Source organism: Babylonia areolata, chromosome 17 (assembly GCF_041734735.1).
Source record: "Babylonia areolata isolate BAREFJ2019XMU chromosome 17, ASM4173473v1, whole genome shotgun sequence".
In the NCBI taxonomy this organism is placed as follows: domain Eukaryota; kingdom Metazoa; phylum Mollusca; class Gastropoda; order Neogastropoda; family Buccinidae; genus Babylonia; species Babylonia areolata.
The window spans coordinates 10351736-10366953 of record NC_134892.1 but is presented as its reverse complement, the minus strand read 5'-3'; the positions used below and the strand labels follow the sequence as shown (position 1 = coordinate 10366953).

Below are 15218 nucleotides of genomic sequence, written 5' to 3'. Positions count from 1 at the left end.
ACACACAGCACCACATTACACGGCAGTACACACTATGCTACACTGCAACACAACACACCGCACACTGCAATACAACACACACCACTCCACCACAACATAACACACCACACCACATCACACCACACCACGACACACACCACTATACTACAAGGCAATGCAGTGCGACACACCTAATCTCACCACAACACATCGCATCACACCACACCTTACCACATTGCAACACGCTATCGCAACACACCACAACACAACACATCGCATCACACCAGACCTTGCCACATTGCAACACACTATCGCAAGACACCACAACACAACACATCACATTACACCACACCTTACCACATTGCAACACGCTATCGCAACACACCACAACACATCGCATCACGCCACACCTTACCACATTGCAACACACTATCGCAACACACCACAACAGACGATACATCTCTACCACACCACAACACATCTCACCACACTGCAGCACACCACAGCACTCCACACCATACCACACCACAGTACAACACACTGCACCGCACCACACCACACCGCATCTTACCACACCACAACACATCTCACCAGACTGCACCACACCACAGCACTCCACACCATACCACACCACAGTACAACACACTGCACCACACCACACCACACCACACCACATCTTACCACACCACAACACATCTCACCACACTGCACCACACCACAGCACTCCACACCATACCACACCACAGTACAACAACACTGCACCGCACCACACCACACCACACCACACCGCACCGCATCTTATCACACCATACCACATCACACCTCAACATATCACACCCTACCATACCACACCTCATCACACCTTAACTTGCACCACACCCCACAATACCTCACCATACCACACCACACTATACCACATAAGATCTGAAAATATAAGAAAAAGGAGAAAGTGTTGCTCTTGATTTCTGATGTCTTTGTCATTTTTATTGACTCACTTGTGTAAACAAAGTGAGTCTATGTTTTAACCCGGTGTTCGGTTGTCTGTGTGTGTGTCCGTGGTGAACTTTAACATTGACATTTTCTCTGCAAATACTTTGTCAGTTGACACCAAATTAGGCGTAAAAATAGGAAAAATTCAGTTCTTTCCAGTCATCTTGTTTAAAATAATATTGCACCTCTGGGATGAGCACAAAAAAATAAAAAATGAAGCCTAATTATATGCAAACTGCATTTACTGTTATATTTATATTTTTTTTATTCTCTAAACTTGGCACTTTGATCTGATATTCTGACACAACAACAAGAGCAGTCATTATTATCATTTTTTGTTCAAACAGGAACTTCTTTTGCTAAGCTTTTGCAAACGTTTGGGTGCAGATAGTAAAGAAGGGAAATCACTCTGTAATTAATGCTAGGGGACTTAATTTGCTTTAAACTGATCTTTCTCATCGTAAACATTACATTTTGAAATTATACTCAATACATAAAGAGCTTGTGTGTTTTACTCTCAGTGTACAGGGCTTACAAATACAGAACACATTTTAACGATTAGATTTTTTATATTTTTTTAAGTGTATCACAAGTGAGTCTTGAAGGCCTTGCCTCTCTTGTTATTACATGATTGCACTACTTTTTGTTTCTACATTTAAGTATTTTTTGAAAACATATTTTTGCTTGTCGGTTGGTCTTTCTTAGGCAGCAGGATTCGCAGGAGTTCCTGCGTTACCTGCTGGAGGGGATTCATGAGGACGTCAACCGCGTCACGGTCAAGCCCAAGCCCGTTGTCCTGGACGATAATCGTCTGGAGAACAAAAGGTCGGTGACCTGACCTGATCATCACCCACCAGGCCTCTCTGTCTTCCCTCCATTTTTTTTTTTTTTGGGGGGGGGGGGGGGGGGGGAGGGTTGCAAGGGTGGGGTGGGGTGGGGGTTGTTTGTTGGTTGTTTTTTTTATTGGGGTGGGGGTGGGGGGTTACATAGACTTCTGTCAATGTGTGTGTGTGTGTACTCTGTCTCCCCATTTTTGTTTGTTTGTTTTTTGTTTGTTTTGTTTTTGACATAGATGTGTGTGTTTGTGTTTTGTCTCCCTCCGTTTTTTTGGTTTTGTTTTTTTTTTTTACATGTCCATGTGTGTGTATATATATATGTGTGTGTGTGTGTGTGTGTGTGTGTGTGTGTGTGTGCATTGTCTTCCTCTGGGTTTTTTTTTTTTTCTTGTTCTTTGCATAGACTTTTGTCCATGCATGTGTGTGTGTGTGTGTGTGTGTGTGTGTGTGTGTGATAATAGACTGTGTGACAGGGTTCATGTAGGTGTTGCAAAAATAATAATTTTTCTAGTGATGAGAAAGTGGTGTGTTTCACAAAGATACTGCGTAAGAATAACAACTAAAATTTGTGACAAAAGAGTAAAGAATTTTTTTTTTTTTTTTTTTTTTTTGTGACCACAAGGGTGAAAAGAATTGAGTCATTTACTCAAGAGCGAAGGGAAGTATATCCAAATGTTGTGTTTTTTTTCATTGTATGCCTCCCCAAAAACAGAGTATGACTGCCTGTAAGGTGGGGGTAAAAATGGTCATACGTATAAAAGACCATTCATGTATATGAGTTAACGTGGAAGTCGCAGTCCACTAACAAGGAAGGAGAAGTTGCTGAATGTGATGCTGTCTAGTTTTCTTCTCTCAACACACAGTTACTCCTCCCAGTTGCTACAAAATATTCGACGGGCGCAACAGCCGAATGGTTAAAGCGTTGGACTTTCAATCTGAGGGTCCCGGGTTCGAATCACGGTGACGGCGCCTGGTGGGTAAAGGGTGGAGATTTTTACGATCTCCCAGGTCAACGTATGTGCAGACCTGCTAGTGCCTGAACCCGCCTTCGTGTGTATATGCGAGCAGAAGTTCAAATACGCACGTTAAAGATCCTGTAATCCATGTCAGCGTTTGGTGGGTTATGGAAACAAGAACATACCCAGCATGCACACCCCCGAAAATGGAGTATGGCTGCCTACATGGCGGGGTAAAAACGGTCATACACGTAAAATCCCACTCATGTGCATACGAGTGAACGCAGAAGAAGAAGAAGAAGCTACAAAATATTCTCCTGAATTACTGTTGAGGGATTGGTAGGCCTCTAATCACCTGTTGCAATGATTGTAGTTGTTGTTGTTTTTATGAAAGATAACCATTGAAAGTGAAATCATGTGCGTTCTTGCATGCGTTGCTTCCCTTAGTTTGAAAAAAAAAAAGAAAAAAAGAAAGAAGAAGAACTAATACATAAAGGAAAATGAATTAAATATAAAAGATTTGGACTGGATTTCAGGTGCACGGCATTATCATGATTGTTGTTAGTGAGAAGGTAAATTCATCTGTTCCAGTGACCCCGATAAAGCCAAAGAATACTGGAACGTCTACCTCACTCGTGACAACAGTCATATTGTTGGTGAGTGATGTTTATGTGGTGGGTAGGGAAAGGGGGAGGGGCGGTGGGGAGGTTTGTCTGGATTGTCCGCACACACACACTGATGATTTGATTCTTGCTTTGATTATTACTGCCAAGTATAACAACAGGGGGGGCAGGGAGGGGGAGGGGGTGGGGGGTAGATTTGAGCATGATATACGGCGATTTTCAAGGTGTTTTGCAATGATTCCCAGTAATTTGTTAAGATCAGGCGCTGAGGTCATAGACCACTATGTGGTGGGTAGCTAGCTTGTGGTAATTTCTTTTATCGGTACAAGTATGACTGATGACCTGTCTCACCACTCCCCAGTTAGCAGGGGTTTGCGTGTGTGTGTGTGTGTGTGTGTGTTTTTCTCAATACACCCCTTCCCCCAGCCACCCCTTCTCCATTCGTATGCCCAGTCTCTCACCCATTCGCCATAGCCATCATCATATATATATATATATATATATATATATATATTCGTGTGCTGAAGTGAATGATGCCATACATGTCTTAATCACCTTTTTAATTACACATACCTAACCGTGACCCAACTAGTGCAGACTCCGGCAGGGGTCTGACATTCCTGTCCTGTGCAAACTACTATCCGCCTATGCGGAGAAAACGAAAGTACAAGGCCGATAACCTCCCGGAAGTAGGTAACCTCCCCTTTGTCCCCCTTGCTAGCGCCCTCTTTTTCCGGCAGCCGCCATGGACGCATCGCACATAGGGCCCTGTCTAGCTTGCAGATCCAAAGCCAGTGTGTGTTGTTTTCCCAAAGGGATTGGGGCACATTCCACTGTTGATATTGTGGGAGTTGGCAAAAGAGATAGAGGAGATCAACTCGGGCACTGCCGACTGGCAGGACCGAGAAAACGCGTATCGCGTCGAGTCCGTTCGCTTCATCACCTTGTTATATATATATATATATGATAGTCAGTCGTGTCCGACTATGACCATCAGAACAGCAGAGGAGGCAACTGCTGTTCCGACTATTTGGGCTAGAATTGGATTATAGTGGAGAGTGTCTTGCCCAAGTTACATCCCCACTCTCTCGGCCAAGAGGGTTTTAGGACAGTCGGCGTTGGGGTGGTTTCCAAAGGCCAACTAGCCCACAAGGCTGCAGCACTAAGAGCCAGTGCAGTTTTGCCTCCTAGTTTGAGAGTCATAGTCCTTCACAAAAGACTAAGCTGTAAATGGTTTCCCATTGACTGGAGAAACCATTGATAATACAGCTCTCACTGTAGTGAATGGTCAATAAACCAGTAAAAAGTAGAAGAAAGAAACACTTTTATTTGACACCTCTTTGAAACTGAAACACTCTCTTTTTTTTTTCTTTTTTTTTTCTTTTTAAGGCTCTGTTTTATTTTGTTGTATTCTCCACAGATATTTTTGTGGGTCAGCTGAAGAGCGAACTGAAGTTTGATGAGTGTGGTCATCGATCTGTGACCTTTGACCCCTTCTGGGACCTCTCCCTCCCGATTCCGAAGGTGAGTGAGTTGTCACATGACATCCTGTGATGACATTGTCTTTAGCTTTTTTTTTTTTAGCTTTTTTTTTTTTTTTTTGTGAATATTATGTTGGTGAGAGTGTTTTCGTGTGTGGACCCACACATTCCAGACCTCAGACCTGTCTTAAAATGTTATAAAATTTATCAGAGTCATCTGATATGACGTTCACATAGTAAACAGTTATTGCATAGCTGGCAACCAACCCTCTTAATAACCTCCCAAAAGAGAAAAAAAGAAATTCAAGGAAAAGTTTTGTTGTTGTTGTTTTTAATGCCCATTCTTGCCTGTTTCCGTTTGTCAGTCTCTCTTTCTCACTACCCCCTCCCCCCCCCACTCCCTCCACCACTCACCATGCTAAGCGTTAGTGTGTGAAGGCCTCTGATCAATTATTTTTAAATCGAACAATATATTATGAAGAGACATCATAACCAGTTTTTGCTCTTTGTTTTTTTTCTTTTCTTTTTTTTTTAGAATACTGAATGGGTTTGTTATAAAGCAGTATTTGGCATGGAAAATGCATAAAGGAAAAAAGAAGAATGAAGATCATATCAGAAAAAAGCTGAATACTGTACCATTTACATGAGTGGAACTGTTGAATGTGAAAATGTCAGTGCATTCTTTGTTAAAAAAAAAAATATATATATATATATATAGATATGACAACACCAAAAAAGTAACGTCTGTGCGCAGGTCACCTCCGACCTGACCCTGGACGCGTGTCTACGCCTCTTCATGAAGGAGGAGGAGATGGAAGCAGAGGAGAGGCCGGTAAGAACACTGCACATACTGCTGTAAACTGCCTGGCCTGGGAAACTTTAAGACGGTGTCTTGTTGCTGGGACACCTCTAAGAGCATCCTCTTCTTCTTCTTCTTCTTCTTCTGCGTTCGTGGGCTGCAACTCCCACGTTCACTCGTATACACGCAAGTGGGCTTTTACGTGTATGACTGTTTTTACCCCGCCATGTAGGCAGCCATACTCCGCTTTCGGGGGTGTGCATGCTGGGTATGTTCTTGTTTCCATAACCCACCGAACGCTGACATGGATTACAGGATCTTTAACGTGCGTGTTTGATCTTATGCTTGCGTACACACACGAAGGGGGTTCAGGCACTAGCAGGTCTGCACATATGTTGACCTGGGAGATCGTAAAAATCTCCACCCTTTACCCACCAGGCGCCGTCACCGTGATTCGAACCCGGGACCCTCAGATCGAAAGTCCAACGCTTTAACCATTCGGCTATGGCGCCCGTCTCTAAGAGCATCCAGTTCACGGCACCTGTTGGAGTATAGGCTGGAGATTTTTTTTTTTCCAATCTCCCAGGTCAACAGATGTGCTAGTGTCTGAACACGTGATTTGCAGACCACAAACAAAGAAGAAGACTCTAACAGCTACGATAGTCAGGACTAGGAAAGCAAGTGTCCATGGGTATTACCATGATTTTTTACTTACCCCCACACCCCACCCTTTCTAGCCTGAGTGGTGGTAGTGATGATGATGGTAATATGGATGCTTACATAGCGCCTATCCTCGGTCAGAGACCAAGCGCCAAGCGCTTTACAAACGCATCATTTGCACAACAGGCTGCCGACAGTAGAGCCAACTGACAGCAGCCATTGGGCACTCATCATTCGTTTCCTGTGTCATTTTGTATTTTATATTTGTATTTTGTATTTCTTTTTATCACAACAGATTTTTATCAGTGTGAAATTCGGGCTGCTCTCCCCAGGGAGAGCGCGTCGCTATACTACAGCGCCACCCATTTTTTTGTATTTTTCCTGCGTGCAGTTTTATTTGTTTTTCCTATTGACGTGGATTTTTCTACAGAATTTTGCCAGGAACAACCCTATTGTTGCCGTGGGTTCTTTTACGTGCGCTAAGACCTCGGTTTATCATCTCATCCGAATGACTAGCATCCAGACCACCACTCAAGGTCTAGTGGAGGGGGAGAAAATATTGGCGGCTGAGCCGTGTTTCGAACCAGCGCGCTCAGATTCTCTCGCTTCCTAGGCGGACGCGTTACCTCTAGGCCATCACATTTCAGTCACACACACACACACACACACACAGACTTGTAACTTTTTTGGTGACCTGGGCACTAGTCATTGTGATGAGATAATAAAGTGAGGGCCCGTGTGCAGCATGCACTTTACTGCACGTGAAAGAACACATGGCAGCAGAAAGATTATCCCTGGCAAAATTCTTTGAAGAAATTCCTTTTGATAATGAAACAAATGTACTTGCAGACAGGAAAACGGGGTTTAAAGAAAAAGAAAAAAAAAAGGATGGGGTTTCACTGTAGTGAGATACTGTTCTGCTGGAGAGAGCGGCCTGAATTACACAAGGAAAAATCTGTTGTGACAAAAAGTAATGCATACAATACAATGCAGTGCAGTACAGTACAGTACAATACAGCACAATATAGTACAATACAATACAACACAATACAATACAGTACAATACAGTATTGGTTAGGTATCGACTGAGCAACCGATAAACGTGCAGTGACAGATGTTTCACTTTCATGATTCTTTTGTTGGTTTTTTTTTTTCCCCCCTCCAGATCTGATGCTTGCTTACAACTGCTGTTTCTGACTGCAGTTTCTTCTTTTCTTTTCCTACCCCGTAGTCGCATGACGTTAGGTGCACCACTAATGATCTGGCAACCGTTTCTCTCTTTGTGCTCATCTCTATCCTGCGTACATGTGTTGTTGCGTATACAAGTGCTATTGACATATGTAAACACAAAAAGGGTGTGGGCAGAGAGACACATGCACAAACACCTACATGCCCCGTGCTTCAGATGTGTCGGTGAACAATGCGATGATAAATCAACGCCAGCGACCCAAGTGCTTCCAGATAATATGTCCGTGAACATTGTGATGATAATTATGCCAGTGACCCCAGTACTTCCAGATAATATGTCAGTGAACATTGCGATGATAATTATGCCAACGACCCCAGTATTTCCAGATACTCAGTGAACATTGCGATAATTATGCCAATGACCCCAGTACTTCCAGATCATATGTCAGTGAACTTTGTGATGATAATTATGCCAATGACCCCAGTACTTCCAGATAATATGTCAGTGAACATTGCGATGATAATTATGCCAGTGACCCCAGTACTTCCAGATGATATGTTAGTGAACATTGTGATGATAATTATGCCAATGACCCCAGTACTTCCAGATAATATGTCAGTGAACTTTGTGATGATAATTATGCCAGTGACCCCAGTACTTCCAGATAATATGTCAGTGAACATTGTGATGATGATTATGCCAATGACCCCAGTACTTCCAGATAATATGTCAGTGAACATTGCGATGATAATTATGCCAGTGACCCCAGTTCTTCCAGATAATATGTCAGTGAACATTGTGATGATAATTATGCCAGTGATCCCAGTACTTCCAGTTAATATGTCAGTGAACATTGTGATGATAATTATGCCAGCAACCCCCAGTACTTCCAGATGATATGTCAGTGAACTTTGTGATGATAATTATGCCAATGACCCCAGTACTTCCAGATAATATGTCAGTGAACATTGCGATGATAATTATGCCAGTGACCCCAGTACTTCCAGATAATATGTCAGTGAACTTTGTGATGATAATTATGCCAATGACCCCAGTACTTCCAGATAATATGTCAGTGAACTTTGTGATGATAATTATGCCAGTGACCCCAGTACTTTCAGTTAATATGTCAGTGAACTTTGTGATGATAATTATGCCAGTGATCCCAGTACTTCCAGTTAATATGTCAGTGAACTTTGTGATGATAATTATGCCAGTGACCCCAGTACTTCCAGATGATATGTCAGTGAACATTGCGATGATAGTTATGCCAACAACCCCCTGTACTTCCAGATGATGTGTCAGTGAACATTGTGATGATAATTACGCCACTGACACCTAGTCTTCCAGGCGTGTCGGTGGAAAATTGTGATGATAATCATGCCAGTGATCCTGGTTGTTTTCAGATGTGCAGCAAGTGTAAGGCTCGCCGCTCCTGCACCAAGAGTTTCTCCATCCAGCGGTTCCCTCAGATTCTCGTCATCCGTATCCTTGGCTTGGTCATGGTGGGGTTTTTTTGTTGTTGTTTTTTTGGTTGTTGTTTTTTTCTGTTTGTGTATTCTGTTCATGGAACTGTTTGTTGTTTGGTGTTTTTAATGTCTTACAAGTATTTTCATGTCTGGTGTGGTTTTATGCTTTTTGGGTTGTTTTTTTTGGGGGGGTTTTCTATTTGTGTTCTATTTATGGAGTTGTTTGCTGTTTTAATGTTCAAAACAAGTACTTCCATGTCTGGGTTTTGGTGTGCTTTTTTGACTCACTTGTGTAAACAAAGTGAGTCTATGTTTTAACCCGGTGTTCGGTTGTCTGTGTGTGTGTGTGTGTCCGTGTGTCCGTGTGTCTGTGTGTCCGTGGTAAACTTTAACATTGACATTTTCTCTGCAAATACTTTGTCAGTTGACACCAGATTTGGCATAAAAATAGGAAAAATTCAGTTCTTTCCAGTCATCTTGTTTAAAACAATATTGCACCTCTGGGATGGGCACAAAAAAAATAATTAAAAAAAAGCCTAATTATATGCAAACTGCATTTACTGTTATATTTATATTTTTTGTATTCTCTAAACTTGGCACTTTGACCTCTTATTCTGATACAACAACAAGAGGAGTCATTATTATCATTTTTGTGTTCAAACAGGAACTTCTTTTGCTGAGCATGGAATTTTTATTTATTTTGCAAACATTTGGTGCAGATAGTAAAAAAGGGAAATTACTCTGTAATTAATGCTAGGGGACTTAATTTATCACAAGTGTGGTTTTATGCTTTTTGGGAGGTTTTTTGGGTTTTTTTCTGTTTGTGTTCTGTTTATGGACAGTTGTTTGCTGTTTTAATGTTTAAACAGGAACTTCCATGTCTAGGTTTTGGTGTGTTTTTTTGGGTTTTTTTATTGCTGGTATGGGTTGTTTCTGTCTGTGTGTGTCGTGTGTTTGTATGTGTAGGGTGGGGCCTGGGTACATTTATTTGTCCGTTTTGAGTTTGAGCCTTTGGTCAGTTTGTGTCTTCGAGACTGCAAATTGTTGCTTGGACGTTGTGTACGTTTTTGTGTGTGTGTGTGTGTTTGTGTGTTTGCATTTGCAGGCTTGCATTGGTGTGTGCGTGTGGGTTCACGAAAATTCGCCTGTTTTCGTTCTTGGTTCTGTTTCAGTCGTTTGTCTTCTACATGTCTCTCCCTTCACTATACTTTTTTTTTTTTTCTCGTTTATTTATTTGTTTATTTTCTCTTATTATTTTATTTCAGTTTTATGTCAGTGATTTTTTGCACAAACCTAAAAAAGGCTTTCAAGACTTGGTGAACAGGTTGGGTTTGTCAGGCATCTGCTACTATTTTTTTTTTTTTCTTTATATTTTATGCAGAATTTGGGTTGCCTTGTATCGACATATCCACACACCCTGACCCCCGTCTTGAAACCCTTGAAACAAACTGGTCATGTTATTAGCTGGTTCCAAAATCCAAATGGACTGATCATTTGGCAGATTAGTAAAGTTAGTTTAAACAGTAAGTGTAGTTAGTTTAAACAGTAAGTGTAGTTAATTTAAACAACATCCACACATTTCCTGCAGCGATTACACTCACCCCGCTCTCCATCCCCCTGCTGCTTGCACGCACCATGCTACAGTGTGTTCATTTAAACACTTGTTGTGCTGACAAGAAAAAATCTACAACTCAAAAGGTGGGCTGATCTGCATGCAGGCATGCTAAATGTTCTGGTGATTTTTATGATTTCATTGTAATAAGCGTATATTTTCTTAGAGAGGGATTTAAATTTTACGATTTTTGCGATCATGTTTCTGCTTGACCTTCTCTTCTCTTCATGTGTGTTTCAACTGTTGCCGCAACAATTGCTATGTAAGAAAACATATTGTGTTTGGAGTCAATGGAAAGCTTATTTTGCGTTCTTTGTAGAAACCCACTTCTTTTGTCGTTATTTCCAGTCCATCTGGGAAGATGATGCGCGAAAGAAACAAAGCAGATTTACCGCTGAACAAGTGTACAGCGAGTGCTGCTGGCACGGCCTGTTTGTCAGCCGCATTTATTTATATCCATGCCCTACTTCCTGGGTTCATGAACTTTCGCCGGGCCAACTAAAGTGCCAGCACTGAACATCCGTGATCATTATGCCCATCGCTCCTGGTGGAGCATAGGCCATCGACGACCCTTCGCCATCGCACTCTGTTCTGGGCTGTTCTGGCCATTCCAGTCCAGTTGGTCCCTTGCTGCTTCAGCTCTGCCTCGGTGTCTCGCCTCCAGCTGTTGCAAGGCCGGCCTCTCTTCCTCTTTCCCTGCTGGTTCCAGGTCAGGGCTTGGCGTGTGATGCTGGACGCTGGCATCCTGAGGGTGTGTCTGATCCAGCCCCACTTCCTCCGCAGTATCTACTTGGCCACTGGTTCCTGTCCCGCTCACTCCCACAGATCTTCGTTTCAGATCTTTTCCTTCCATCGGATCTTTTAGATGCGCCTCAGACAGGTGTTGAAGAATGTCTGAATCTTCTGCTACATCGTCTGTGTTGTCCGCCATGTCTCGCATCCGTAGAGCAGAATTGACTTCACATGAAGATGTGGAGTTGGGTTTTCATACTGATTGCTCCAGATGCCCAGATGTTCTTAAGCATGATGAAAGCTGTTCTTGCCTTGCCGATTCTGGCTGTGACGTCTCGGTCGACACAGTAAAACACTGGACACTAATGATGAGAAGTGAAGGGATTGCCTTAACCAGCTGTATCAGATCTGAAACGCTTCAGTCAGGAGAGGTATGGCCGCAAGCTGACCAGTATGGTGGACTTCCCTGTCAAAGGTAGGTCTTCTGTGTGTGCGCGTGTGTGTGTGTGTTGTCGAGAGAGAGGGGTCGGGTGTGGTTGTGGGGGTCAGAAACGTCAGTGGAGGAAATGGGGGGAGGGGAGGGAAGGGATTGGGTGGATGGTGAGGCTGTTTGTGATGCCAGTGGTGAGGGGAGTTTGGGAGTGGGTGGGTGTGTTTTGTCGTGAGGGTTTGTGTTGAAGTGTACATTTGTGTGTGTGTGTGTGTGCATGGGTGAGGTGTTAGCTTGTAAAAAGAGTGTGAGTGTGTATACATGTGTGTTTGTGTCTGTATGTGTGTGTGTGTGTGGAGGTTAGGGGAACTTGCCAGTGGGTGTGCGTTTATTGTTGCGAGGGTTTGTATTGAAGTATTACTTTTGTGTATGCGTCTGCGTGTGGGTAAGGTGTTGGCTGATAAAAGTGTGTGAGTGTATACCTGTGTATAATGTCTGTATGTGTCTGTGTGTGTGTGTGTGTGTGTGTGTGTGTGGAGACAAAGTGAAGTTGGAGTGGGTGTGCGTTCATTTACTGCAAGGGTTTGTGTTGAAATATACTTGCGTGTGTGTGTGTTGGTGCGTGGGTGCATGAGGATGAGGTGTTAGCCTATAAATGCATGTGAGAGTTTACATATGTTCTGTGTGCTTGTTTGTTTGTGCATGTGCGTGTGTAAGTGACTGTCAAGGGGTGCAAAGAAAACCACCTGAAGATAAAAGAAACCGTACAGAGGATTGCTAGGTTATGTGTGTGAGCGCAAACATAAGTACTGTACTCGCGTGCATGTGTGGAAGGAGGAGAGGGGGGGGTGGCGCGGGGGGCGGGGGATGGGGGGGAACAAAACATACAAAACAAAACGAACAACAAAAAAAAACCATGAAGAAAGTGCACAGTAGGCTGCAGTGCAGAACAACGCAGTCGGATACTGTTATTGTTGGTTTCAACCCAGGTTTGCTGCGCTTTTTTTTTTTTGCTTTTTTTTTTCCCCCGCAGGGCTCAACCTGTCTGACTACAGCAGCGACGGCGCGCAGAAGGTGACCTACGACCTCTACGCCGTCAGTGAGCACTCAGGGGGGGTGCACTCCGGCCACTACACGGCGATATGCAAGAACCCTTACTCCGGCGACTGGAACACCTTCAACGACACTCAGTCAGTGAACGAGTTGCTGTGCTGTTGATACATGTGACGACTGTATTTTTTGGGGGGGTTTTGGTTTCTTTTCTTTGTTGGCTGTGTCATCTTGTGGTGATAATTTGTGTGTTGTCTGTGCCAGTGTTGTCCGTTATATTCACTGTGGCATCTTGTGATGATAATTTGTGTGTTGTCTGTGCCAGTGTTGTCCGTTATATTCACTGTGGCATCTTGTGATGATAATCTGTGTGTTGTCTGTGCAAGTGTTGTCCGTTATATTCACTGTGGCATCTTGTGATGATAATCTGTGTGTTGTCTGTGCAAGTGAAGTCTGTTTTGTTGACTATGGCATCTTGTGATGATAATCTGTGTGTTGTCTGTGCAAGTGAAGTCTGTTTTATTCACTGTGGCATCTTGTGATGATAATCTGTGTGTTGTCTGTGCAAGTGAAGTCTGTTATGTTGACTATGTCATCTTGTGATTATAATCTGTGTGTTGTTTGTGCAAGTGATGCCTGTTATATTCACTGTCATCTTGTTATGATAATCTGTGTGTTGTCTGTGCAAGTGGTGTCCGTTATATTCACTGTGGCATCTTGTGATGATAATCTGTGTGTTGTCTGTGCAAGTGGTATCCGTTATATTCACTGTGGCATCTTGTGATGATAATCTGTGTGTTGTCTGTGCAAGTGGTATCCGTTATATTCACTGTGGCATCTTGTGATGATAATCTGTGTGTTGTCTGTGCAAGTGATGTCCATTTCATTCACTGTGGCATCTTGTGATGATAATCTGTGATGGCCTAGAGGTAACGTGTCCACCTAGGAAGCGAGAGAATCTGAGCGTGCTGGTTTCAATCATGACTCAGCCACCGATATTTTTTCCCCCTCCGCTAGACCTTGAGTGGTGGTCTGGATGCTAGTCATTCGGATGAGACGACAAACCAAAGTCCCATGTGCAGCATGCACTTAGCGCACGTAACAGAACCCACGGCAACAAAAGGGTTGTTCCTGGCAAAATTCTGTAGAAAAATCCACTTCGATAGGAAAAACAAATAAAACTGCACGCAGGAAAAAATACAAAAAAAAAAAAAAAGGGTGGTGCTGTTGTGTAGTGACGCGCTCTCCCTGGGGGGGAGAGCAGCCCGAATTTCACACAAGAGAAATCTGTTGTGATAAAAAGAAATCAAATACAAAATACAAATACAAAATGGAGTCTGTTTGAGTGTGCAAGTGTGAATGTAACTGAAATCTGATTAAATGACACAGGAAACGAATGATGAGCGCCCAAATGGGCAGCTGTCAGTCAGCTTTACCCAGATAACCAGCTAGCTTGTTGTGCAAATGACTTGCCATGTTTGTAAAGCGCTTGGAGCTTGGTCTCTGACCGAAGGATAGGCACTCTCTGTAAGTAATTGATATCCTCGTGATGACCTTTCCCCCCTTTTCTGTTCGGCAGAGTGTCGCCGGCTCGCTCCAACCAGGCTGTGTCGTCTGAGGCCTATGTCCTCTTCTACGAGCTCACCAGCCCCATGGGACGGCTGTAGTAGGCAGCCACAGCCACACCGCGTCTTCAGAGACTGGGGCATGTGTGTGTGTGTGTATATGTGTGTGTGTTGTGTTGTGTTGTGTTGTTGGGGGACACAAAGGGCTGGACTTAACTGGCTGGCTGGCTGGCTGTGTGGGAGGTCAGTAGCAGCGGTCATGTCATCATGTTTTCTTCCCCCCACCAAGAAAGCTGAACTTTTGTGGGGGGTTTTTGGGGGGTTTTGTGGGGGGTTTTCTGTGAGTGCACAAAGTCTTTGTTGTTGGTTGGAAAGGGGTTAGGTGTAAGAGGGGCTGGGTGGGGTTGGGTTGGGTTGGGTTGGGTGGGAGGGTGGGGGTGGGGGGGGGGGGGTAGAAGGAAAAGGGGGTGGAGGGATTACCCCACCTCTACTCCTCCTCCTCCTCCTCCTCCTCCACCTTGACCCCCCCCCCCCACCCTCCCCCCCAAACCCCCTCCTCCTCCACCCCCACCACTTTTCTACTCCCTCACTCACCCACCCACCCGTCTACCGACCTACCCACCTACTTACCTACCTACCTGGTACCAACCTTACCAGCGAGTACTTTTGTGTCCCCACCACAAAAGGGATTTTTTTGCGTGGCAGGTTTCTGTGGCACACTTTGACATCGAAGCCTGTAGTGTGTCTTTGTCTGTCTGTCTGTCTGTCCTGTGGATTTTTTTTTTTTTTTTTTTTTTTTTTTTTGGGGGGGGGGGGGGGATTGGGGTGTGGTTTGAGGGGGGGATGG

The 15218-nt window shown here is 43.8% G+C and overlaps 1 protein-coding gene across 1 annotated transcript in view; it reads left to right on the top strand.

Annotated features, from left to right (window-relative positions):
• LOC143291400 (ubiquitin carboxyl-terminal hydrolase 2-like) overlaps window positions 1–14473 on the top strand; it is a 29158-nt gene extending 14685 nt beyond the window's left edge. Inside the window, exons 6-13 of the mRNA XM_076601240.1 lie at window positions 1675–1794; window positions 3353–3417; window positions 4805–4908; window positions 5620–5697; window positions 8920–8998; window positions 11733–11801; window positions 12790–12946; window positions 14386–14473. Coding sequence (XP_076457355.1) covers window positions 1675–1794; window positions 3353–3417; window positions 4805–4908; window positions 5620–5697; window positions 8920–8998; window positions 11733–11801; window positions 12790–12946; window positions 14386–14473 — 760 coding nt within the window. The remainder of the gene's footprint in view (window positions 1–1674; window positions 1795–3352; window positions 3418–4804; window positions 4909–5619; window positions 5698–8919; window positions 8999–11732; window positions 11802–12789; window positions 12947–14385) is intronic.
• The last annotated feature ends 745 nt before the right edge of the window (window positions 14474–15218 follow it).